This window comes from Centrocercus urophasianus, unplaced genomic scaffold (assembly GCF_019232065.1).
Source record: "Centrocercus urophasianus isolate 14NV4802_14NV808 unplaced genomic scaffold, USGS_Curo_1.0 seq_5, whole genome shotgun sequence".
Lineage (NCBI taxonomy): Eukaryota > Metazoa > Chordata > Aves > Galliformes > Phasianidae > Centrocercus > Centrocercus urophasianus.
In genome coordinates this window covers 2,341,635-2,362,756 of record NW_024885088.1, presented here as the reverse complement: position 1 = coordinate 2,362,756, position 21,122 = coordinate 2,341,635, and the positions used below count along the sequence as shown (strand labels likewise).

General features: G+C 37.1%; 1 protein-coding gene across 8 annotated transcripts in view; it reads right to left on the bottom strand.

Moving 5' to 3' along the window:
* Positions 1-21,122, bottom strand: part of ABCC9 (ATP binding cassette subfamily C member 9) — a 73,299-nt gene that overhangs the window by 30,959 nt on the left and 21,218 nt on the right. For 6 of the 8 annotated variants that reach the window (XM_042835081.1, XM_042835082.1, XM_042835079.1 and 3 more), the window contains 12 exons: positions 19,808-19,966; positions 18,314-18,469; positions 15,314-15,448; positions 13,984-14,146; positions 13,326-13,366; positions 12,188-12,330; positions 9,459-9,567; positions 8,321-8,431; positions 7,287-7,359; positions 6,099-6,204; positions 2,340-2,378; positions 577-678 (listed from right to left, as the gene is read on the bottom strand). In XM_042835081.1, coding sequence (XP_042691015.1) covers positions 577-678; positions 2,340-2,378; positions 6,099-6,204; positions 7,287-7,359; positions 8,321-8,431; positions 9,459-9,567; positions 12,188-12,330; positions 13,326-13,366; positions 13,984-14,146; positions 15,314-15,448; positions 18,314-18,469; positions 19,808-19,966 — 1,337 coding nt within the window. The remainder of the gene's footprint in view (positions 1-576; positions 679-2,339; positions 2,379-6,098; positions 6,205-7,286; positions 7,360-8,320; positions 8,432-9,458; positions 9,568-12,187; positions 12,331-13,325; positions 13,367-13,983; positions 14,147-15,313; positions 15,449-18,313; positions 18,470-19,807; positions 19,967-21,122) is intronic. The other 2 variants (XM_042835086.1, XM_042835087.1) reach the window with 1 other exon arrangement.

The following is a 21,122-nucleotide window of genomic DNA, read 5'->3' as shown; positions in this document are numbered from 1 at the left end:
GCCTTTTTGGAAGGACATAAGACACAAGTACTCGTCAGGCAGAACAGAAACCACACCTCAGCTTTTACATTCCCTTCTCCTGTACTTCTTTCTATAGGAAGAATTAAGGTTATTTCCTGGAGGCACCCTATCTGCATTTGTGCACTGTTTTTGTGAAGTGAGTGCTCCATCAAACTGATCACAGCAGGATAAGGACATAAACTCCCTGGAAACATGCCTTTGGCAACCTCAAGCTCCATTAAAAAAAAAAAAGGGAAGGCTGGATAAGGCCCTGGACAACCTGATCTAGCTGTGGTGTCCCTGTTCATTGCAGGGAAGTTGAACTAGATGGCCTTCAGAGATCCCTTCCAACTCTAAGGATTCTATGATTCAATGATTCTAAAAACACGTAAGTTTAGCTGCTTGAAAAATGTACATATGGCTTCTGCTGTATCCACGAGAATGTCTTCTGCCATGTGATTCCTCACACACATCTTAGATACGCACTGCCAGAAGGAGAAGCCAAAACCCCTTAAAGGGAGCACTCAGAGTTTATTGTTTGTTTGTTTGTTTTTCTGTGACTGGATTGATATTTACCTCTGTTTATTAAATGGACTCCCAAAGATAATGTTTTCCTCCACTGTCGCATTCAATAGCCATGGCTTCTGAGCTGCATAAGCCACTGAGTATCTGTTTTTACTGTAGATAAATAAAGAGCATTAGCAAAAAGCAGAGCACCCACATTATGAAGTGTCTGAGAATCAGGAAATAATAAGTGTTCATAAAAAATACAGAGAAACACATAGACAAAGCAATTGTTACAGAAGTGAAGGGAAGAACTGCAAATGAGATGCTCTTGTTAGGGCAGCACCCACTCTCTCCCCTAGTGGCACAGTCTATATCCTATGTTATCCCATGTACTTTATTCTACTACACATGGCTGATACCTACCTCAATTGAGTAAACGCAGTTTCAATCCAAAAGAGGATTACAAATATTCAGAATAATTAAATTATCACAAAAAAAAAAAAAAAAGAGATTATTTCTTTCTTTTCCTCCAACGTTAGAATAGGTAATGAAAAGGCATTGTTCAGATGTAATCAGTATACTTGACTCACTGCTTTCTGAAGTTTTAGATTATTGTACCAGGCTGTGCATATGAAATACAGATTTTTTTCAGGTAATATATTTTCCTCTAAGTCTGTTAGTTGCTCAGTGACTGACATGGTACTGGTAGAGAAGACAGTTCAATATGTTCTTGGAAGGAATCATTAGGCATGATTGGAATCATTGGGCTGATGATTGGACTTGATTATGTCAGTGGTCTTTTCCAACCTTAATGATTCTATGTTTCTACAATTACAGTATCCCAAGAACTTAATAGACTTACTTTCCATTGTGTTTAAAAGCCTCATAAAATATGTAAGAATATGAAAATTCTTTATTTCTGTCTGTTTTGCCTATGTACTGTGGCTAAAAATTTTGTGAATACTAGACATTCTTTTGATATGCTGAGATGTGTGAGGAAGCACTGTTAATGGCTTGTAAATCTAAACACTTATCTTTCTTTGATTGTATTGCTTCAAACCAAATATTTGATGTATCCTTGAATATAAGTGTCTAGGATTTGCTGTTGAGAGAGAGGGTGCTCATAGGGTATGAGTAATAGCTGGTTAGAAACAGTCAGTAGTATCCCAAAATTTTAGCAGTTCATAGGCATTCAATATGGACTAGCATGAAATATGTCCTTAGGACAGTCAGATATCAAATAATGGTGTGGGTCCCAACCACAGCTACCTGTGCCACTACTTGTTTATCACTGATTTAGCTTGCCCTTCTTTTAAAACTGCAGGCCATCTCACAGAAAGCAGGGCTGGAATCGCAGGCTAACTTCAGGTAGACCACAGCCAGCTCCCTTTGCACACTGTGTGCCTTGCTTTGTCACACAGCTGTCAAACTGGGTTAGCAGCAGCACAAAACCCAGTGCTGAACAGAAGATATGCCCACATGGGATATGTACCACATGGGTACACATAATGATGACTTGTATGTTGAGGCCTTATCTTGTGAGATACGGAGCACAGTGAACTCACAGTGATGTTGAATAAGAGCTGGAAGTGCACAATGTCTTTCAAGCAAGACTTTGGCCTTTCTGAAGTGCTGGACTTCAGACTGAGGTAGTGGTACAGTGGCTGGGAAAGATCGGGATCCACCGGATTTAGCACAATTTGCCAGTTATTTCTGTAGTAAATGATTATCAACAGGAAGGAAACAGAGATGGCTGGAGGGTACAAAGATGAAAGTTTGAGGAAATTCTGAAAAATGAGCGCATTATGACACACTAAAAACAGAGATAATACCTTCTGGATGCTTCAGAAGAAGGCTCAGTTTCATTTACACTGCAAGTTATGGCAAATGACATTTAGTAAGCAGAAAACACCAAGACTAGCTTATTGTGCAAGTTTTATATACAGGGGAACTTAGTTAAGTACAAATTTTAAGAATAAAATATCAGTTTTTGTGTATGTGTGTTTTCTTCTTCTAAAGAGAAAATAAACATGGTTCAATCAAAGGCATAGAGTTTTTGGAAATACTACAGCTTTATATCTATTGTGCATAGTGGTTTAACAGGCAAGCTATGTTGTTAGAAAACACATTAAAAATGAAAAATGTGTCTTACAGTCTGTTCAAACTGACATTGTTAATGTTGCATACGCATATGAAAGGTTGACAAGCAATAAACTAGTTCCTCCATACTGTTCCACCAATGACCCATGGAAGCTGGCAACAACTCTAACGTCAGATTTCTTCTGGACCAAAGAGAAGCTCTGCAGATAAAATTCTGCAGGGTGCACGTGACACGTTTTTGCTTTTGAACCAACACTAATTTTGAACTGGTTTGTAGCAGAGAGACTGCATCAAGCTCTACACAGCACTGCAGCACCTAGAGTTTTCTTAAGAAGTCAGCCTCTACTTCTTAAGGATCTGATGAATGATTTTGCAGTGTTCTGTGCCCATTAATTGACTTATTAACGGTGTCAAGGGCATGGAATGCCAGCCAAAAGAGTTCTAGACCAGCAAAGATGCTTGCTGCCGGGAATGATGGCACATCGCTGCAACTGCAAATCCTTAAAGAGTAAGTTTATGCCAGGTGAATGGAAATTGGCTAGAGAGAGAAAGGACTAAGAAAATGATATTGTTGTGTTATTTGTCTCACTTAAAACAAACTACTGAATGAGCGAAGCAAACAAATCCTCTCTTCCCAAATCTACAAACCCTCCACATGAAATACTTTACTACTGCAACGGAAATGTCTGCTAGCCTGCTGGAATACCATAACTGCAGCTGCACTTATAAACAGAGGATCCAAGTCTTGTAGAGGGCAGAAAAATTCTAATTCTAACCATATTGTGACAGACTCACACAGTAAAGCATCTTTCCAAAGTGCCAGAACTGACACACATTGCTTCATGTGCTGCACATCAGCTCTATAAGAACTTTGATAATTTAGGCTTCTTTAAGTGTGCAATCACTGTATTTTCTTCATGCACCAACTGCCACAAAATATGTTAGATTAGCCCTGCTGATTATCTCAGAAGAGTCAGAGAGACACAAAAGGAAACACAAAACAGATATTGCTTCATACAAGTTGGTGTTTCATGATAGAAGTTTCCCACCTTCTCTACAGTGGAAAAAAAGGGAAGCAAAAGATGAAGACTAATGAGAGAATAAAGAGAGATCAGAAATTAGGTCAAGCCAAACAAAAAAGAAAACCTAAACTTCCTCCATTAAAAAAGCACAGGCTTTTATACTTACAATAGTGCATTAAAATAGTGGAGAAGGATAGGGATAATGCTTTCATGAATGCATTGGCGATGACTTCAGAAGTAAAATTTAAGAAAAAATGGGCACAGTCCCTACAAAACCCTTATAATCCCTTACCAGTATTATGTTTGCCATATGTTCAGATGGCAACAGAGCATTCAAGCCTCATGATGGACTTTCACAGTGATGTATTGCAGGATTGCTCCAGGATTAACAGCGGCCGAAGTCTGATACATCATTACTACACTGTATTGTTACACCTGAATTCACCTAGACTGCACTTCCTACCTGGATCAATAGCTACATTATTCATGCATGTTGAATCACATGGAGAGGGATCTAAGGAAGTAAATAGGACCTTTATTATGATTTTGTAAGGTATAGGGTCCACTTACTCAGGTAAATAACTGAGGTATTAATCTCCCTGTCAGGCAGTCTGAAATTATCAGCAAAAACCATGCTTTCATCAGCTATGACACAGTACCAAGTCATAGTTTTCAATGAAAAAGAAACTTGGTAAGGCTTGAGATGCTTGCAAAGACTTGAGTTACTCATTTGGTTGTGTGCAGACTGATGCTATGATCCTACCCTCTTGAACATAGTGAAGCTTCAACATTATTTCATATTCCTTATGCATATCTTTCAAACACTGCTCTATTTCTTTGATCTAAGATTTCATATCCTTCCATAGGAATTGATCTGAGTCTCTCAAACACATATTAAAAAACAGTTGTGGGAATAATTGTTATGTATGCTCTTCTGATTTCTTTTTTTTCTTAACTTACACAGGAAAAAAGTCCACCTCATTGTGAGGTCAATGTTTCCATGGTGTATCTCAAAGAAATTAACCATGGCAAGTCACATATTCTTTTTTCCATCAAAGCTGAAATTTACATGTGACTGCACTGAAGTTAGCCTTGCCTTGGCTCCAACTATACCTATTACTCCAGTGAGATCATATGTTTAGAATAGCTGACAGTGAAATATGGCTAGAGAACAAGAAAATGGCATGCATGCTAACACAGGAAAGCAAAAATATCCAGCTTTCAACATTGCTGTAAGAAAAAAGATGATGACGCAGGTTACTTACTTCAATATGGGCAAAAATAATATCGGTCTCTGTGACAAAATTCATCCTTTCAACTGAAAGAGCTATTTAGGAAGAGTTTGGCTTGGTAGATTCAAGGAAACAGAACTGATCTTTAGAACCAGAGAAAAAGTCTTGGGGTTACAACACTTCTCTACAATAACCTCTGTCTAGACTATGCTGGAAAGGAGGTTGCTGTCTCCCATAGTTTTCATTCATTGACTCTGAATCTATGTAGAACCAGAGGCCTGACTCCATCCACAATTCCCTCCTCAGCAGTAACTTTTTCAGAACCTTTGCTCTTTAGTATTTAGCACCCTCAGTCTGCTTTCTGTGTGCATACTGTGAAGAGTAGCACTGAATTAAACAGGAGAGGCTTGGGCAGATATCAGAAAGGGAAGACAGCATTCCTCACATTTTATTATTTAATCCTTTTTTTTCCTTTAGCTAGCAGAGTGGTAAAGTAAGCCTTTCCTATACAGTACACCAAATAATACCTCTCAACTAAAGAAGCTCCAATCTGTAATTCCCTTACTTATGTACAGTTGCAGCATAACAAAGCTGATTTAACAATCTAGGTAGGAATCCAAATCAGAGCATCAGTTTTCCTTTCACATTGGTTAACTCTGCCATCCCTCCAATGCTTCTTGAAGAATCTCATTATTTGCACAACTTGCATTGAAAATATTATGTAAAGTGTTACTAGACAACAAACACTTCTGATGAAACACAACAGATATGAATTGCACCTTATTGTTCTTACTTCATGTTTTTTTTGCAACAAGATTTTGCAATCTTGATGTGAACAAGATTCACATATAATGACTACTGTAAATTAGAGCTGACTCCCATCACAGAAGGTGATTGGATAATTTTCTGTTCTTTCTATGTAAAATATTCTTTCTACTCAGGTCACCTGCTAGGGCTAGTATACTAGATATTAATTACCAGATTAGATTATTTCTCTCCCTAAGGCACCCTACTTTATCTGCTCTGACTTTGCTCTACCTGCTCTAAGCCATGAACAAAACAGCAACAGAACAAAAAAGCATGAGTTTGCTGATGATGTTTTTCAGAAAAGATCTAGGTAATGTAAATAGATATTTCTTTAACAAGCAGTTCTGAGACATGAAATTTACATTTCTCACAGCAAAATCCAACTTCTCCTTTACTGAAGACAAACAATTAGTAGTTATATAATACATACTTGCTCCAGTGAACTTTTCCTTCCAGGGTCTGCATCTCTCCTAATATAGCAAGGAGAAGTGAGGACTTGCCACAGCCAACTTGACCCACAATCATTGTCATCTGACCTATGATAATGATAAAAAAAATATTAAAAAACAACAACAACAACAATAGAACAGAAAAAAAATCAATTCTTCTCAAGTCTACAAGACATAGCTAGATCCAATTCTACAGCACATGAGATTGTTAGCATCTACTGTGTAACCTGGCAACATTGTATCAATTCATCTGTGATATATACTTTAATGGAAAATACAAGTACACACTGAGCTCCAAAAGGATGAGAATATTGTTTGGACACGTACAATCTGCAACTGAAAGATCCTCTATTTTTTCTGCTTTGCTGTACTATTCCTTCTTCCCAGCACTGCTTTCCTACCTGCAGTTCTTTCCTACAGTGGCATTGGGAATTTTACAGCATTCACCATCACCACCATCATCAAAATAAAAAATAATAGTTTTCACTCTTGCTATGTAGGTCTCCCAAAACAAATCTGTAAATACGTGGAATTCCTAGCCAAAAAAATATTGTGGAGGCACTAACCTTACAAGGGGCAAACTGAACAGCTTGAAAGATAAATTCATTAAAGACTCCTTGACAGATCACGGCATGAAGGTCAAGGAATGCACTGAGATGAAAATAGTTCTGTAGTGGGAAACTGTAATATTGAAGAAAGGCAGGAAAAGTGTACTAGTTGACTGCTGTATCCTTGTGCACTAACTTTTGCCTGCTGCTTTGACCAAAATCCTGGACTAGATGTACTCGTGACCTGAATGAATCTAGAATTCTCTCTCTCTCTCTCTCTTTTCTTTTTTTTTTTTGACTATTTTATTCAAAATAACAATGACATTTTCTGCAACTATCATTTTAAAATTTATTCTTAATGTTTATGATCTTTCTGTTCTTATAAATATAATATTAACAATAAAATTATACAAAAAATATGTAATTTTTTTATCATTTAAAGCATTCTAGGTTAATGATAAAGTTATACACCCAATATAGTTTATAACCTTGTATAACATTTGATTTTCATTTTTTTTTTTCTTTTAAAAAGTGTTTTATTGCTTGTAGTAATGTTAAGAAATTGAATTAGTAGCATTCTGCTGTTATGTATTTCATATTTAAGATGTGCTTTTATCCTACCTGTTGGGATTCTGACATTTATATTGGACAAGGTAGCCAAACCACTTCCCCATGAAAAGTATCCATTGGTCACCTACAAAGAAATTGTCACGTATCAGACATAGAAAAATGTGAGAAGTGAAAAATAGAATGTCTAGTTTGGATTTAAAATATGTTAATAAACGCCTTATGGGTATGATGACATATGATCAAACAAATGCAAAAAAATGCAAGATAGGTGAGCAAAGGCAGCCAAAATTAGGAATATAAGAAGCTATACACGTAAATTACATACAGTATGAAATGCAATAAGGTAGTATTCTTGAATTCAACTTTGTTATGCTAGACATTTTCATTTTGTCAAGTAAAAGATTAAACAATAAAATAAAGATAATAGGATCTCACAGGTGACGGTCTAAATACCATAGCTTATCAAGCAATGTGTCATTCTGCACACTGTGATATTATGGCCTATTCTGAATGGATTCCTAAAGCACTAACTGAATATTTTCAAGGTTTATGCTGGACACACCTGCTGATTTTGTTTGTTTGTTTTGTTTTGTTTTTGTGTGCATATGTCCTTTGGAGTTAACAGAGTCAAGAAGCATTATTTGCATAGAAAACAAGGACACGTGTGGGAAAAAATTGTCCAAAATGACTTAAAATAATGTAATGGTAAATTACGTGTCATAATAAATGACAGAAAATGACATAAAAGTTTTGATCTTGATTCTACGAGCGAAATAGAAGAAGGGAAACTCTAAACAATCTCTTAATTTCTGCATATGGATTCTCTAGTTTTTGTTCCTTTAGACTCATGTTGCCTGTTATTCCGAAGAAGATAAGGAAGCAGTAGAAAGAGTTGGTCTGAAGAGAAGTCTTCTCACTTCATTTTTGTTTAAAGTGCTAATTTATTTAGGGCTTTTTGGCTTGTTCTTGGATTGGACAATTTTTCTTTGGAAAAGCAGCAGCAATTGCACTCTCTCTGGTACTGCTGTAGGACTGAGCAGAAGAATCTGCTGTTTGTAAAGTATGTATTGATGTTTTCAGACCACCTTGATTGCGATGTCATCTGTCTCCACAGGGCGTGTTTGCCTTCTTGATGACTGTTCATAGTTTTCAAGCTGATACCTTAAGGGCTGCCTCCTGTTGATGGCCTTGGTGTGCTACATAGTGAAGCGAAAGAAAAAAGTTGGAATTTGCAAGCAAGGACAGCATTTGGTTTCTTAGCAAAAAGAGAATCTGTTCCCATTTCTCCCAACACTCTTGGTCACAAAAAGAAAATGCTTTTCAATATCTATCATATAAATACTGCAAAATTTTAAATATTTTTAACTGAAGCACAGGAATTGATCTTTTCATGCTGTTTTCCCATGCATAACCATCTCACATTTCAGCTCTTTCAGCCTCTTCAAAGCACTAGGTAGGTCTGCCCTACCTGAGGTAGCTTCAAACAAAGCTGTATCAGTAAAAGTGTAATGACATGTAGATCTACCATCTTAGCTCTCGGTTGCTTTTGTCAAGTTCTAGTCACATTTCAAATTACATCATTACATACAGTTTTAAACAGTTGAGTTCGCTAGCTTTAGAAAAACTTCTAAGTGTTTTCCCAAATTTTGTGGGTGTTTTTTTTAATGCCTATTTTATTTATGTATTTAGGTTGGCTAGTTGGTTTCTGGCTAAAATGATTCCTCAAATTTTAGTCAAATTCACTTGTGTTTAGCACATCTAGAAACAGCATTATGGAATGAATTTCTATTCCACAAACTTTACTGTTGTTTTTTCAATCTCCAGTTCTGCATTTCCCAAGGCAAGAATTGTTCTTACTTAAAAATGTCCCAAGTACTGACTGAGATTGTACTGACAATATACACTACAATCCCCGTAACTATACAAAATGCACCTGAAATAATTTTGAAAACTAAGAAGGCTGAATCATCCCCACATAAGTTTGTTGGTGTGTTCTGGTATTTTTATATTTTTACTACTATTGGCAATTCAGTAGAGCTTCAATGTATTTGAGGACCCTTCATGCCATAGAAACACAAGTCCCTAAACAGAAGAGGCAAAACTGGTCAAGAACAGAATCAAGCAAGAACCCCAAGCCCCTGAGCACTATCAATAGGGCATTTGCCTCACACTGGGCTCTGAGGCCTCTCTGTTTGAAATTCATTGTCAAAAAACAGAACTTACAAGTCCTGTGTGCTTCTTACAGGATTCATAAGCTACAGAATTGTCCCCACCTCTCCAGCTGTCATCTCCAATCTCATCACTGAGGAGAAACTCATTCAGCTTCTGTACACTTAAAAAAAAGCAAACACATGATGGTTAAATAAGCCCAAGATACTAAGGGTACATTTCCAGCCCAGACAGCAGGATACACCCAAAAGTATTCCAAGAAAAGTTTGCAGGATACATTCCTTTGCCTTTTGGACCATCTGTTACCCAAGTGAAAAATTATATATGTGGTAAAGGACAAATGAAAATAATTAAACACTGTATGGGAGCTGAAATGAAGAGGAAAGCTAAAGTCATATGATTTCTGACTTGCTGGAGCACTGTGGGAATTATTTCCATCTCAGCAGATTTCTCTCTGCTGTACTTCTTCCATGTCTACACACAGGACTTATATAAAGTAATTTACTTGCCTACATCCTCTGAAAATGCAAACGCAGTAGGTGCATCCTGAATACAACTTTGGCATAAACAATATTCTAACAGGACTGGATAATGCACAAAACTGCACAGCCATAGCCAGCCTCAGAGCAGCACAGCAAGAGTTCTCTCAATCTACTTCATAAAACTCTTTCATGGGAAATAAAGCACACACGTTCAATGCATTCTTCATCACAGAAGGACATAATTCTCCTTCTGTCCCATTTTCTTTAAGTAAGCCATAAGTATAGGGCTCTATCATTCTGAGGAAGGGATCAATATAAGAAATCACCTACCATGGTGAAATCATGTCACTTTGCAAAAACTAAAATCAAGGTGCAGGAGAAAGCAGGAGAACATATGGCTTTAGATCAACAATTTGAATATTAATATGAAAATGGGAAAGTAGACCTGTTGCAAGGCCTGTATGTTTATTCTTCATGGAATTATCAATAGCTGTTTAAGCTATGGAGACACATTCATTATTTCATCGTGCCAGTATAGCTGTTCATATCTTCTGTTTTGAAAAAGCAAACTTAGATGTCTAACTACTGTAATAGTATTTCAGTCTTTTGTAAGGATATCTGTGTCAAGCAAGAATTTCTCTTCAAGAAGAAAAGAAACCTCACTCTGATCATCACCCTAACAACACAACAATCATTACTTTGTGTTTGAATGAGGACAGGTACTCACAAAAGCTTTCATGTTACTGGAAGTACTCTTTAAAATGAAATGGAAATTTGGACCAAAATATTAGGGCTTAATTAGAACACAAATGAGTGCATAGTTATATATTTGATTGATGGTGGACATTCTTCATTCCTCACTTGGAGGATGTGATGCTCATGGGAGAAAGATTACAGGAAAGAAGGCTGTCAAAAGCTGGAGTTTATTTAGGCAAATATGGTATTAAGTAATGTTCTGAGGGATGGCCAGCAGCGATAAGGAAAACGTCAGCACAATTTTGACATCAAGGCTATGCTAAATGTAGTGCAAAGATGTAGAGGCTAGTATGATTTATAAGGGAAAGTTGGTATTTTCCACTAGGCAGAAATCATTTTCAGCATAGAGAAAATCTCTCACATGATTCCCCTGCTGCTTTGATAAATAATATTTGTTTATTTTTTTATTTAATGAGTGAATGTGGTGCTGGTAAATTACAGCTATGAAGCTTGAAGTCTCCTTGACTACTATTCCAAGGAAATGTTGGGAAGACTAGTATGATCTTCATGTCATGCTAGTGCTTGGCATCTGACACGTTACTGCTAATCAGGCGTCAGATTCTACTCTTGGGACAGCTTGGCAGTGTCTACAAAAATGTCCCATAACCATGACTATTTCCATACAGTATTTACATACATAACCATGACTATTGCATCCTCTGATGCAATAAGAGAAGGTCTGAAATTTGTCTTACTACAAATATGGTCCCTCGATATTAAGTGGTCTATAACCAAGAAGCTGTTTTGTCAAGTTACTTGCAGAAGCAAATGCCTGGCACATACATGCTTCTGATGAAGCAACACATTTTATGAGTCCCTTTTTCTTTTTTTGAAATCTTCTCCACTTTGTGCCAGTATCTTCGCTGTCCTGCCATGCAGATCTCTTGCACTCAGCAACTAAACTCCCAAATGTCTGCCTTGCCATCCTTCCTCTACTGCACATCTCTACTGCCATTCAGGAGAAAACAGAATTTCCTTTATAAGGAAAAGACCTGTAGTGCTGTTTCTCTTGTGTACTTAGTCCTTCAGCACCCAATGTTCCTCCAACCACCTTCCTGTCCAAGAGAATCCATGCTGGACAATAGAGGTATGTCAATACTGAATTCTTACTCAAAGCACCATGCGTTTTGTGTAGAGGTCAAGTTTAGCCTGTTGCTCTTCCCTGCACCACCAGGGCAAATCTTGTGGGACAGCTCAGATCAGCCTCTCTAATCTTCTTCTGTGTTGGCTATAGCCCATAGAAGCACTATGTGAGAAGGGAAGCATCTTCATCCCAAGAGAGAACAGTGTGGCTCTGAATCTAGACATCCAAATTTGGGGGATTATAAAAGGAACAGAACATTCAGTTGTCTCTGTATCATTCAATGAAGAGAAACTGTTATTGTTTTCTCTCAGGTATTGTCAACGGACATTGCGAGTCTCACCTTTAAACCCCGTTCCAGGTGAGCAAGTAGAGAAAACCTTTTCTGTAACACCTTCCTTGCTATATTACTGAATGTAGATATTCAAGAGAAACTATTTCTAGAGTAAGCTGGGACCACTTACCTTATGATAGCCTTGACTGCAAAACGAACCACAGTGGAAAGCAGAAACAATGGTGTGACCAGGATGTGGAACAACGACAGTGATGCAAAGGCCTGGGCAGGCTGCAGAGGCTTGTCAGTGGCGTATGCATAAGTCACAAAAGTCTGTCACGTCAGAAGAAACAGGAAATTATGTATAAAGACTCTTGAATAAGATGGGTAAAGAAAGCAAGGAAATGTTTTGCTTAAATAAGGCCAATAACTGCATATCTCTGACATAATTCCAGAAAATTGAAGGGAAAAGTGACTCCTGTTACAATAAAAAAAGATTCAGAAAGCTTGCCAGTGATTTCAAGTGACTCAGACATTTACAAATGAAAAAAAAAATCTTAATAAAATAAAAGCATTCAGCTTTGTGAAGTCAAACCGTCAAGTACTGTGAAGTTTTGTAATTGATTTCAGTGTTTTGAGGAAGCATACAATGCAGACAGATCAGTAGAAATGTACTAAATGTTGTGGTTTTTCCCCCACAGTTACAGCACCATTAGATATATTTCACTCAATCCTGGTAAGTATCACCAGCACAATCTGAGGAATGCCCTCAGAGTTTGGTTTATGAAGAATTCTTACTGAACAGCAGGCGGTACGCCTTCTAGTTCGTTAGATTGAGATTTAAATGGCCAGAGTACAATCAAAAATTTATTTCATCTTAAACTCCATAGTATGCTTTCGTGAATACTGAAATGGTGGCTTACAATACACTTTGTAACAGGAATGATTTTCACGGTTAGGCAGCAGGAAAGTAAAGCCACCTTAAAATCTTCAAAATGAGAGCTTCTAAAAACAGGTTTTCTTTCAAATTGATACAGTTATGTTGAGTTGATCTTTTTTTTTTTTCTTTTTTTCTTTCTGTCAATTAAAGCTTATATTTCCATTAGTCTTTAGTTAGTTAGTTTATGAACCCAAATCCCAACTGATGAAATACCAGTACATTGGAATGGGCATTTCTAATAACGCTGCCCTCCAGCCAGTGGGTGCACTCTTCTGCTGGTTTTATTAACAGTAACAGTGGTCCTGCAGTGGCAGTAGTGTCTTTTTATTTCCTCCCCTCTCTTTTTCTCTCCCCCTTTTTAAAGAAAAGTGAAAAGAAAAATTCTTACTGCAAGAACAGCTGCTATTGGTATGGCTGCATTCATAAAAACTAGGAATGGAAAAAGAATAAGCATCAGATTTACATGACATATATAAAATAGCCATACAATTAGTTCTATGACACAAGAAAAATCTGACTATTTCCAATTCAAACACTTAAAATGCCAAAAAGGAAAATCCTTCTGCAGGAAGAAATTGCCTTCCATGACAGAGAGAAATCTTTAACACACAAATGAACAAGCCAAATAATTATTTCCTTTGTGAATTCCTTTGTGAATACTTCAGTGAATTAGGATAAAAAGTTTTATGTGCATAATTGTTATGCCACAAAACTAAATCACCTATCAGCTCTTCCTCAGTACAGGAAATACAATTTCTATCTGACAATTATTTATCTTTGCTAATCTGTAATCTGCTAATCTGTAATCTGAGTTTCTGATTTTATTACAATTTGTAATGCCATAATTAAGGTGACAAAAAACTTTCTAAAGAAATGAAAACGATGTATTGTCGAGTTTCTATGCTACATATTTATCATATATTTTGTTTCAAGCATGTTCCACATTCAAAAAATGTCATAGGCACAGTTACGTCTTGTTCTAACTGAAGTCAGAAGGAATGCTGACATGGAGAATCCATTTTTGAAAGCTAAAAACAGTTACTTACTGGAAAGAGATGTATGGAGTGCAAAGGTTTTGAGACTGGTGAGTTCCTTCATTCTTGTTTCCTCCACGCTCTTACAAAATATGTGCTCCCAGGCATACAGCTTTAATAATTTAATGCCTTTTAGTATTTCATTGGTTTTCTTTAATCTCTCTGTAGAATAGTCCTTCATTTCAAATGAAAACAAGGATAAGTAATCAATAATGGTTTGCAGTTTTAATGAGAATGCTTTTTTCCATTTAATCTGTTGTAAAGTTCATTAAAGATATATGTATATATTTTGTTTATGAATTTGCACAGGCAGTTGTCACACTGAGTAAAATAACATGCAATTTCAGGCTCTTTGGAGATGTTAAAATACCTACAATCAGAGGGGAAATTAAATGACTCTATTCGAAGTAGAGAAGTAAAATATCTGACCCCTCAGATAGAAGTTGAACCTCAGGAAGGTAGAATAGGCTGATGATATTCAAAGAATAGCCATAAGAATAAGAACAGATAAACGTGCAATTGCTGATAGAAGATTCCTTTTGGGATTCATACAGAATGATCATGAAAGTAGGTGAGATGTTTATTCATATATTTATCTAATCTAGCTAATTGCCCCTCTCCAGAAAACATTGCTCGTATGTTTTGGTAAAATCATAATCCAAGTTATTTTGTGAGTCAGAAATCAGAAAAAACAAACAAACAAACAAACAAAAAGAAAGATTGAGACTATTTCTGAAAGAGTATAGAAGATAAATCCTTTCTTGATATTGCAGCTCAAAAGAATTGAAGTGCACTGAAAATTAAACCTACTTGCCTATAATTTGCTTACTGAATATTAAGATAACAAAGATCGTTACATATTTGAAGACTCACATACCAAAGGTTGATCAAAAAAGTTCAAAGACCGTGAGAATAAGGTTAAGCATTGGACAAAGCATTAAAAAACACTTTTAATCAGTGACACAGACAAGAAGATAAAAAGTGTACAATAGATATTAATCAAACAATGTCATCTGAGTTTTAGAGAATGCAAAAGCTTGGAGTGAGAGTACAGAGTCTCTAGCCATTTCAGAGGAGGACTGTACACATTCTTTAATAATGTGCTCCCATAATTTATCTGTCATTTGTACTATTTGGTAACATCCCATGACATACAACATTTTAATTCAGGAATAATATCCTTTCATGGAATTGAACTCAGATAAATCTGTGCTATTTGGGAGAAAACAGTCTCTGCAGAGAAGGCAGGTCAGGGCCCGCATACTTTTTCGAATTCTTATCTGACAAACACAGGGAACAGGTCCTTTCCAGATCAGAAGAACCACGAGAATAAATTACTCACCAGTGTGCTCTTCTGAGCCTCAGCCAACTTGGTAGCTATGAAGTACTGTATTGGTGCTAACAGTACAATTACAGCAGCACCAACCAAAGCACTTAGTCCAAGCAAATTATAAAGTAGGATTACGCCCATTATTATCTATGGAAAAAAAAAAAAGAAGCATGGAAGAAAATGTACATTTAATACATCCAAATGATAGCAAATATTATATATGCATATATTCTTCTAACAAAAAAGCTAAAAGATTCACAGGAATCAAGTGAGAATTTATTTCAGGAGCTCACATTTAGAAAGTGAAATTAACGTTGAATTGTAGAAAGAAAATTAACATATTTATTTTTGAACACAAACTACATGTTTTGTTTTAGTACCTGTCAGTACTGATTCTGCACAATATTTCTACAGAACTGAAGCAGCATCAAAATGGTTGGTTCTTGCCCCAAGGCATTTGACAGAGCCACTGGCCTCAAGTCTTATTTACACTAGATCTCCTTACATCACTCTGGAAGCATTCAAAGGTCTTGAATGCTGTCATGAATCACTTTTGCCTTCTGTCCTCTGGGTCCTCTTCAACTGGAGACAGAGGCGCATCTGAGACAGGCACCAAAGCACAAAGCTGCACAAATGTGCAGGGAGTGACACAACCCTGATCTTCTACTTCAATACTACATAGTTCTGTAGGAAAGTACCAAGATGCTGGCTGAGCTCTACAAAGAAGATAGGAACACTTTCCACAAAGGTTCACTTGGGAGTGATTTTGATGCAGTTACTGTGATTCTGGTGCCAGAGTTAACACAAGTTCTACAGCATTAAGTATTTTTATATAAAGCTCCACTTCAAAGTACAGAGATATCCTCAGTGATAGCAGGACATTTGGAATTAGTTCCCTACTTTGAGTCAGATCTCTCTTTAAGTCCATATTATTAGACAGTATCAGAAATAGTTACCAGTGGAGTTCGACATTTTGAAAGCATTATTTAGCTTTTCAGGCATCTGCAACGTAAGCTAATGAACCTAGATACCTTTTCTTTAGCAGAATACTACAAGGTTACAGGTCATTTCTACTTGGGCTTAAATCTCAACTCTTAACTCTTATGGTGGGCTTCATCCTACAATGTGTTGTTGCCCTTGACAACAGGCCATATATTGGTAGAGGCACAATATATTTCCTAAGGTTAACCAGTCCTCAGCAGTCTATGGACAGTTACACTATCATTAAGCATGCTGTGCAGATAAAAGTTTGGTATTTGCTATAGCTTGCTCTTCCTGAGGTGGGGACAGATTTGACAGTAGCTGTTTCTTGGGACATTCCTTGAAGCTTATTTCCTTTGCATAAGGCAAGACAGGATAGTCCTCTCATTTTTATTTTTATTTTTTTTTTAATAGCAGTATGGTTCTAATCCAGCCCTTATTTACCAACAGTTATTTCCCTATCTTCTTTTTTTTTTCTTTTTTCTTTTTTTCCAAAGAGCAGATAGTTGAGCTCATCAGGCATTCTGACATCTTACAACAAGAAAAGTGTCACTGACATCAGCTTTATAATACTTTGAGAAGGAAATAGCATATTTTCCTTCTATTTTTACTGTTGAAGCAGAGCTGTAAAATAATCATTACAATTAACAGAGCTTAAGTGCAGGAGCCCTGTATAGCCCAGGTCACAGAAGCTCACTAAGTTACTAATTAGGTGCAAATTCATGGGTGAAGCTATGCTCATTCTTGAACAAAGCTTTGGTCAAGCTGTCCCTGTGCTCAGTCTTCTAATTCCCTGGGGCTGAACTACAGGAACCAGTAAAATAAACAGAAACTTCCTCAAAAAAACCTGTTAGAGTACTGGTGAGGAATGCCATTACATTTCTTCAGCAGCTGAGACAGAAACTGTTTATTAAAGAAACAGTAAATGGTAAATTTAATGGAAATGTATATTCAATTATTCACTAGCTACAGGAAACAGACCACCTGTTCATTTAGAAACACTCCGGTATTAGCAGCAACACTTCCAAATAAACCTGAGGAAACCAAATAAGCCCTCTCATTATTGACTTATGACTTAAAATAGAATCCTCTGTATTATTTCAAACTTCTGTTATTACGCAAACTTCTTTTGTCTTTTTCTCCATGAATTATTTTATCACCTAAACCTTACCCTATCCTAAAGTATACACATAAAAGCAATATTTGTTTCCATTAGTAGTAATCATATTGTTGACTATTACAACAGCTTATTAGAACAGTTCCAGGAGTTTCAGCAAAAGTGTGGCTTCTGCCCCTTTTTTAACTTGTTTGGAGTTGGTGGGGTCATATGTAGGTTAGAACCATTCCATTTCCACCAGAAACTGAACTTTTGGAGTTGTTATAGGGTTCAGGCACTGTGGAAAATAAGTATGGCTCAAGTCCTTAAGTTATTTAGCCACTTCTGAATATTTCCTTTAGATTAACAGTTTTTACCTTGCCTTCTCACACATGCTTTTCCTTCTTTCCCTGCCTTGTAGATGTTTGCAGTAACTAAGCTTGTTTAGATCAGAGCTCCTCTGAGCATTTTGTTCAACCCAACAGACCTTCCATTAGTCAATAGAGCAGAATTAAATTCCTTTTCATTCCTACCACTAAGCACAGCTACAGGTAGGCACTGCAAATGCTTGGCACTGCAGAGATGCTGCTTCCATGCGGCAGAAGAAAAAGCAACAATTTGTGTCAGTAGGGGAAGACAGGTGAGCAGAGAAAAGACAACAGGCTATCATCTATCATCCATAAAGTCACAGACTGTACCTATGGCAGCAAAATCCTAGTCAAAAAATCCTCACTTTACCAGCCCTCTGAGAGACAATCTCCCAGCTCTGGGAGATGATGGGCCACATTTCTGCTTGTCAGTTCTCTTCCTGGCAAATGAGTGTGAAGTCCATTCTTAGAGGTTCCCTTTTGGATTAGGTGGTAGTCTCACAGATGTGTACTCTTTTCTAATGGGCTGGAGGATCCCAGCATTATGTCCTTATTTTGATGCTCTACCTGAACAGGCATAGCCCACAAATTGGGGCACAGGAACAGGAACCACATTAATTGATTTGTTTCTATGGCAACCAAGTTATTGATTTGTCCCAGTGTCATCTCTCCCATGGACAAGTTGGATGTGGAAAGCCGCAGGATCTTATCGTATATCATTGCCTGTGGAGGGAATAAAATGGTATCTATGAAAAGGAAGTCGTTAGAAAACAATAGCAGCAGCAGGATGTTTCAAGCTGCAGTGTTGGTAATTACCTAGCACAGCCTTTCTCTCACTTGAGACGAGGCAAAACAAGAAAAAAAATGAGAGATAACAGACTTTTAAAACCTCCTAAAGCATTGCTGTTTGATGCAGACCCAAAACAGAACAAAGACAACAAAACATGAAAATTCAGGAGACTGAGCAAAGAATTTTTTTTAATAAACACTTGGTGAGGCTGGTTTTCTGTGGCACTGTTAAGGAAATTATTATTTCCAGTGCAATAGCTGAGTTTATATTCCTTCATACTTCTCTCCTGTACCTGGTCATCTATTTCCATAAAATATGTCGGAGCACAACAGGGTTTAAGGTTAATTAGTTCTCTACCAGAATTTTAAAGACAAATACTGTGAGACTAGTTGCAGCTATGATCAAGTATCACAGTTGTGTCTTCAAGGAAATTTTAGAAAAGATTTTTGCTCTTCACCCTGTTTTATCTGTGAGCAGGGTAGATTCTGTAGAATTCCCATTTTGACAACTGGGAATCATAAAAGCATAAGGAAATGATGAGGTGTTGTTTCTTCACCAAGTGTACCCTCCTCTGTTGAAACAGCTGCATCAATCACAGTGCAAGCACAGAGAGAAGCCTTCACACTGGTACAGTATTCTGTGGTTAGCTACACCTGGGAAAACATCAGTTCCAGCTTCAGTGTTGCACAAATTCCTGCTACTGTCTGTGGAGTTTTGTCTGCAGATGTCCTGGCTACAGCCCAAACTGAGCTGGAAATTCTGGCTCCTGTTCATAAACATGACTTTTATAAAGGGTAAATGGATGCTGGCTTTAGACAGTTTGGGGGAAGAATCACAGGGTTCTCTGTAAAAGGGCATAAATGTTCAGAATCACCACTCGTTGCACGTACAGTGCCCCAGTAAAACATAGCTAGGGCAAGGATATGGCTGGTAACTCTGTTGCAGTCAGATAAAGTAACTCATAAGTAAATACAGAGGCAAAACAATGCTGCTCATCTCCAGATTACTAACACTTTTTGCAAATATATGTTTATAGGTGTGCAGAGTGAGTGTTACACTTCTGCATATCATTATAATGGTTCTATTTTTTGGTAAAAAGAATTGCTGCCATCAGTTTAGCAGTGGTATTACCATTTCCAGTTTTCTGCATAAAAATATAGTCGATATCTTCTCTCAAACCATAGCTGTTAACTGAGTTTTTACATAAAGGATAAGATAGATGAGAGAATGAAGGAGGAGCATATTCATATAATGGGAACAGATTTGCTCACCAATAAAGCACCTCGTAGATTGATGCCAGTTTCTGTAGTCACATAGTAGGAGGCCTGCAGGAATGTCCTCTGCAGGATAAGGGCCAGGAAGAGGAGAACTGCCAAAACATAAACATTCTTGAGGAACTCGTCTGAGGAAAGATATGAATTCGATGGCTCCTTCAAATGAAAAGGAAAAACATGATGACAACGACATAGGATGGATTATCTTTTGAGATGCTAGTTATTAGGAAATTCAGTCCTTGCATTAGAATATATAATATTGATGGTATTCTGGGAAAGTTGCGGGAATTATAATGATCTCACTGTTCTACATATTATGTAATTGGATAGAAATTAAACTCTCTGCTCATGTTCCAAAGATTTCAGAGTGCAACTTTCAGCATTTCTGAAATAATTTTTGTTAGCAGAAAAGGGACAGTGAGAGGGGCAGCCATGTCTGCCTTATTCCTTAGATTTTCATTTGAACTCTGGTGATTTGGTGGATAGAAATACAATTTTGCCTGCATATGAAGAAGCTACAAATAAATTATTTTCAATAACATGACTGGTTTATTGCATTGATACTGCAATATTGATTATGTTGTATTTGTACATTATAGGAATAATTCCTTCCAGAAATAGTTTATGATATCTGCGAATTCTGAATAATATAAAAATGTATCTGCAAATATTTCCCATGAAATGAGATGTACATGTCTCAATAAGGGAAAAAATTATTGTTTATATAATTTTGTTTTCCTTTTCTAGTTTCTATGTTCACTGTGATGTTTGGCGTCAGTCAGAGAAGGAAACAAATGTACCAAAATACTGCTAGAAAGGCTGTTTCTTTGGCATTTCCAATCCAGCTGGAAGCAGGATATACTGGATTTCTTAAAAAAAGAAGAAAAGAAAAGCCTGTTCTGCTGAAATGCCCAATCTGATGCTGAGATGAAAGGTCTAGTAAATATTGGAAGATAAACTGCATGTCTACACTCTCAAAGTCTCATCATTCTGTATTACTGTCATCTGCAAAAGGACTAAAGGCAGGAGAGAGACCTGAGCTTGTAGGCTTGCTTCACCACAGGCACCTCACCAGGAGAGGGTAAGACTGAGCACTAAGGAAAAATTATGAAGATGGTCAAGCAGCAGAACAGGCTTCCTAAGGTGGTGGTTAATGCTGTTTACCTGTGTTCTCGTGACATTTGTACAATGTCCTCATGCTTTAACTTTCAGTTGGCCCTAGATTGGTCAGGAAATTGGACTATTCTATTCTGTTCTGTTCAGTTCTATCCTATCCTATCCTATCCTATCCTATCCTATCCTATCCTATCCT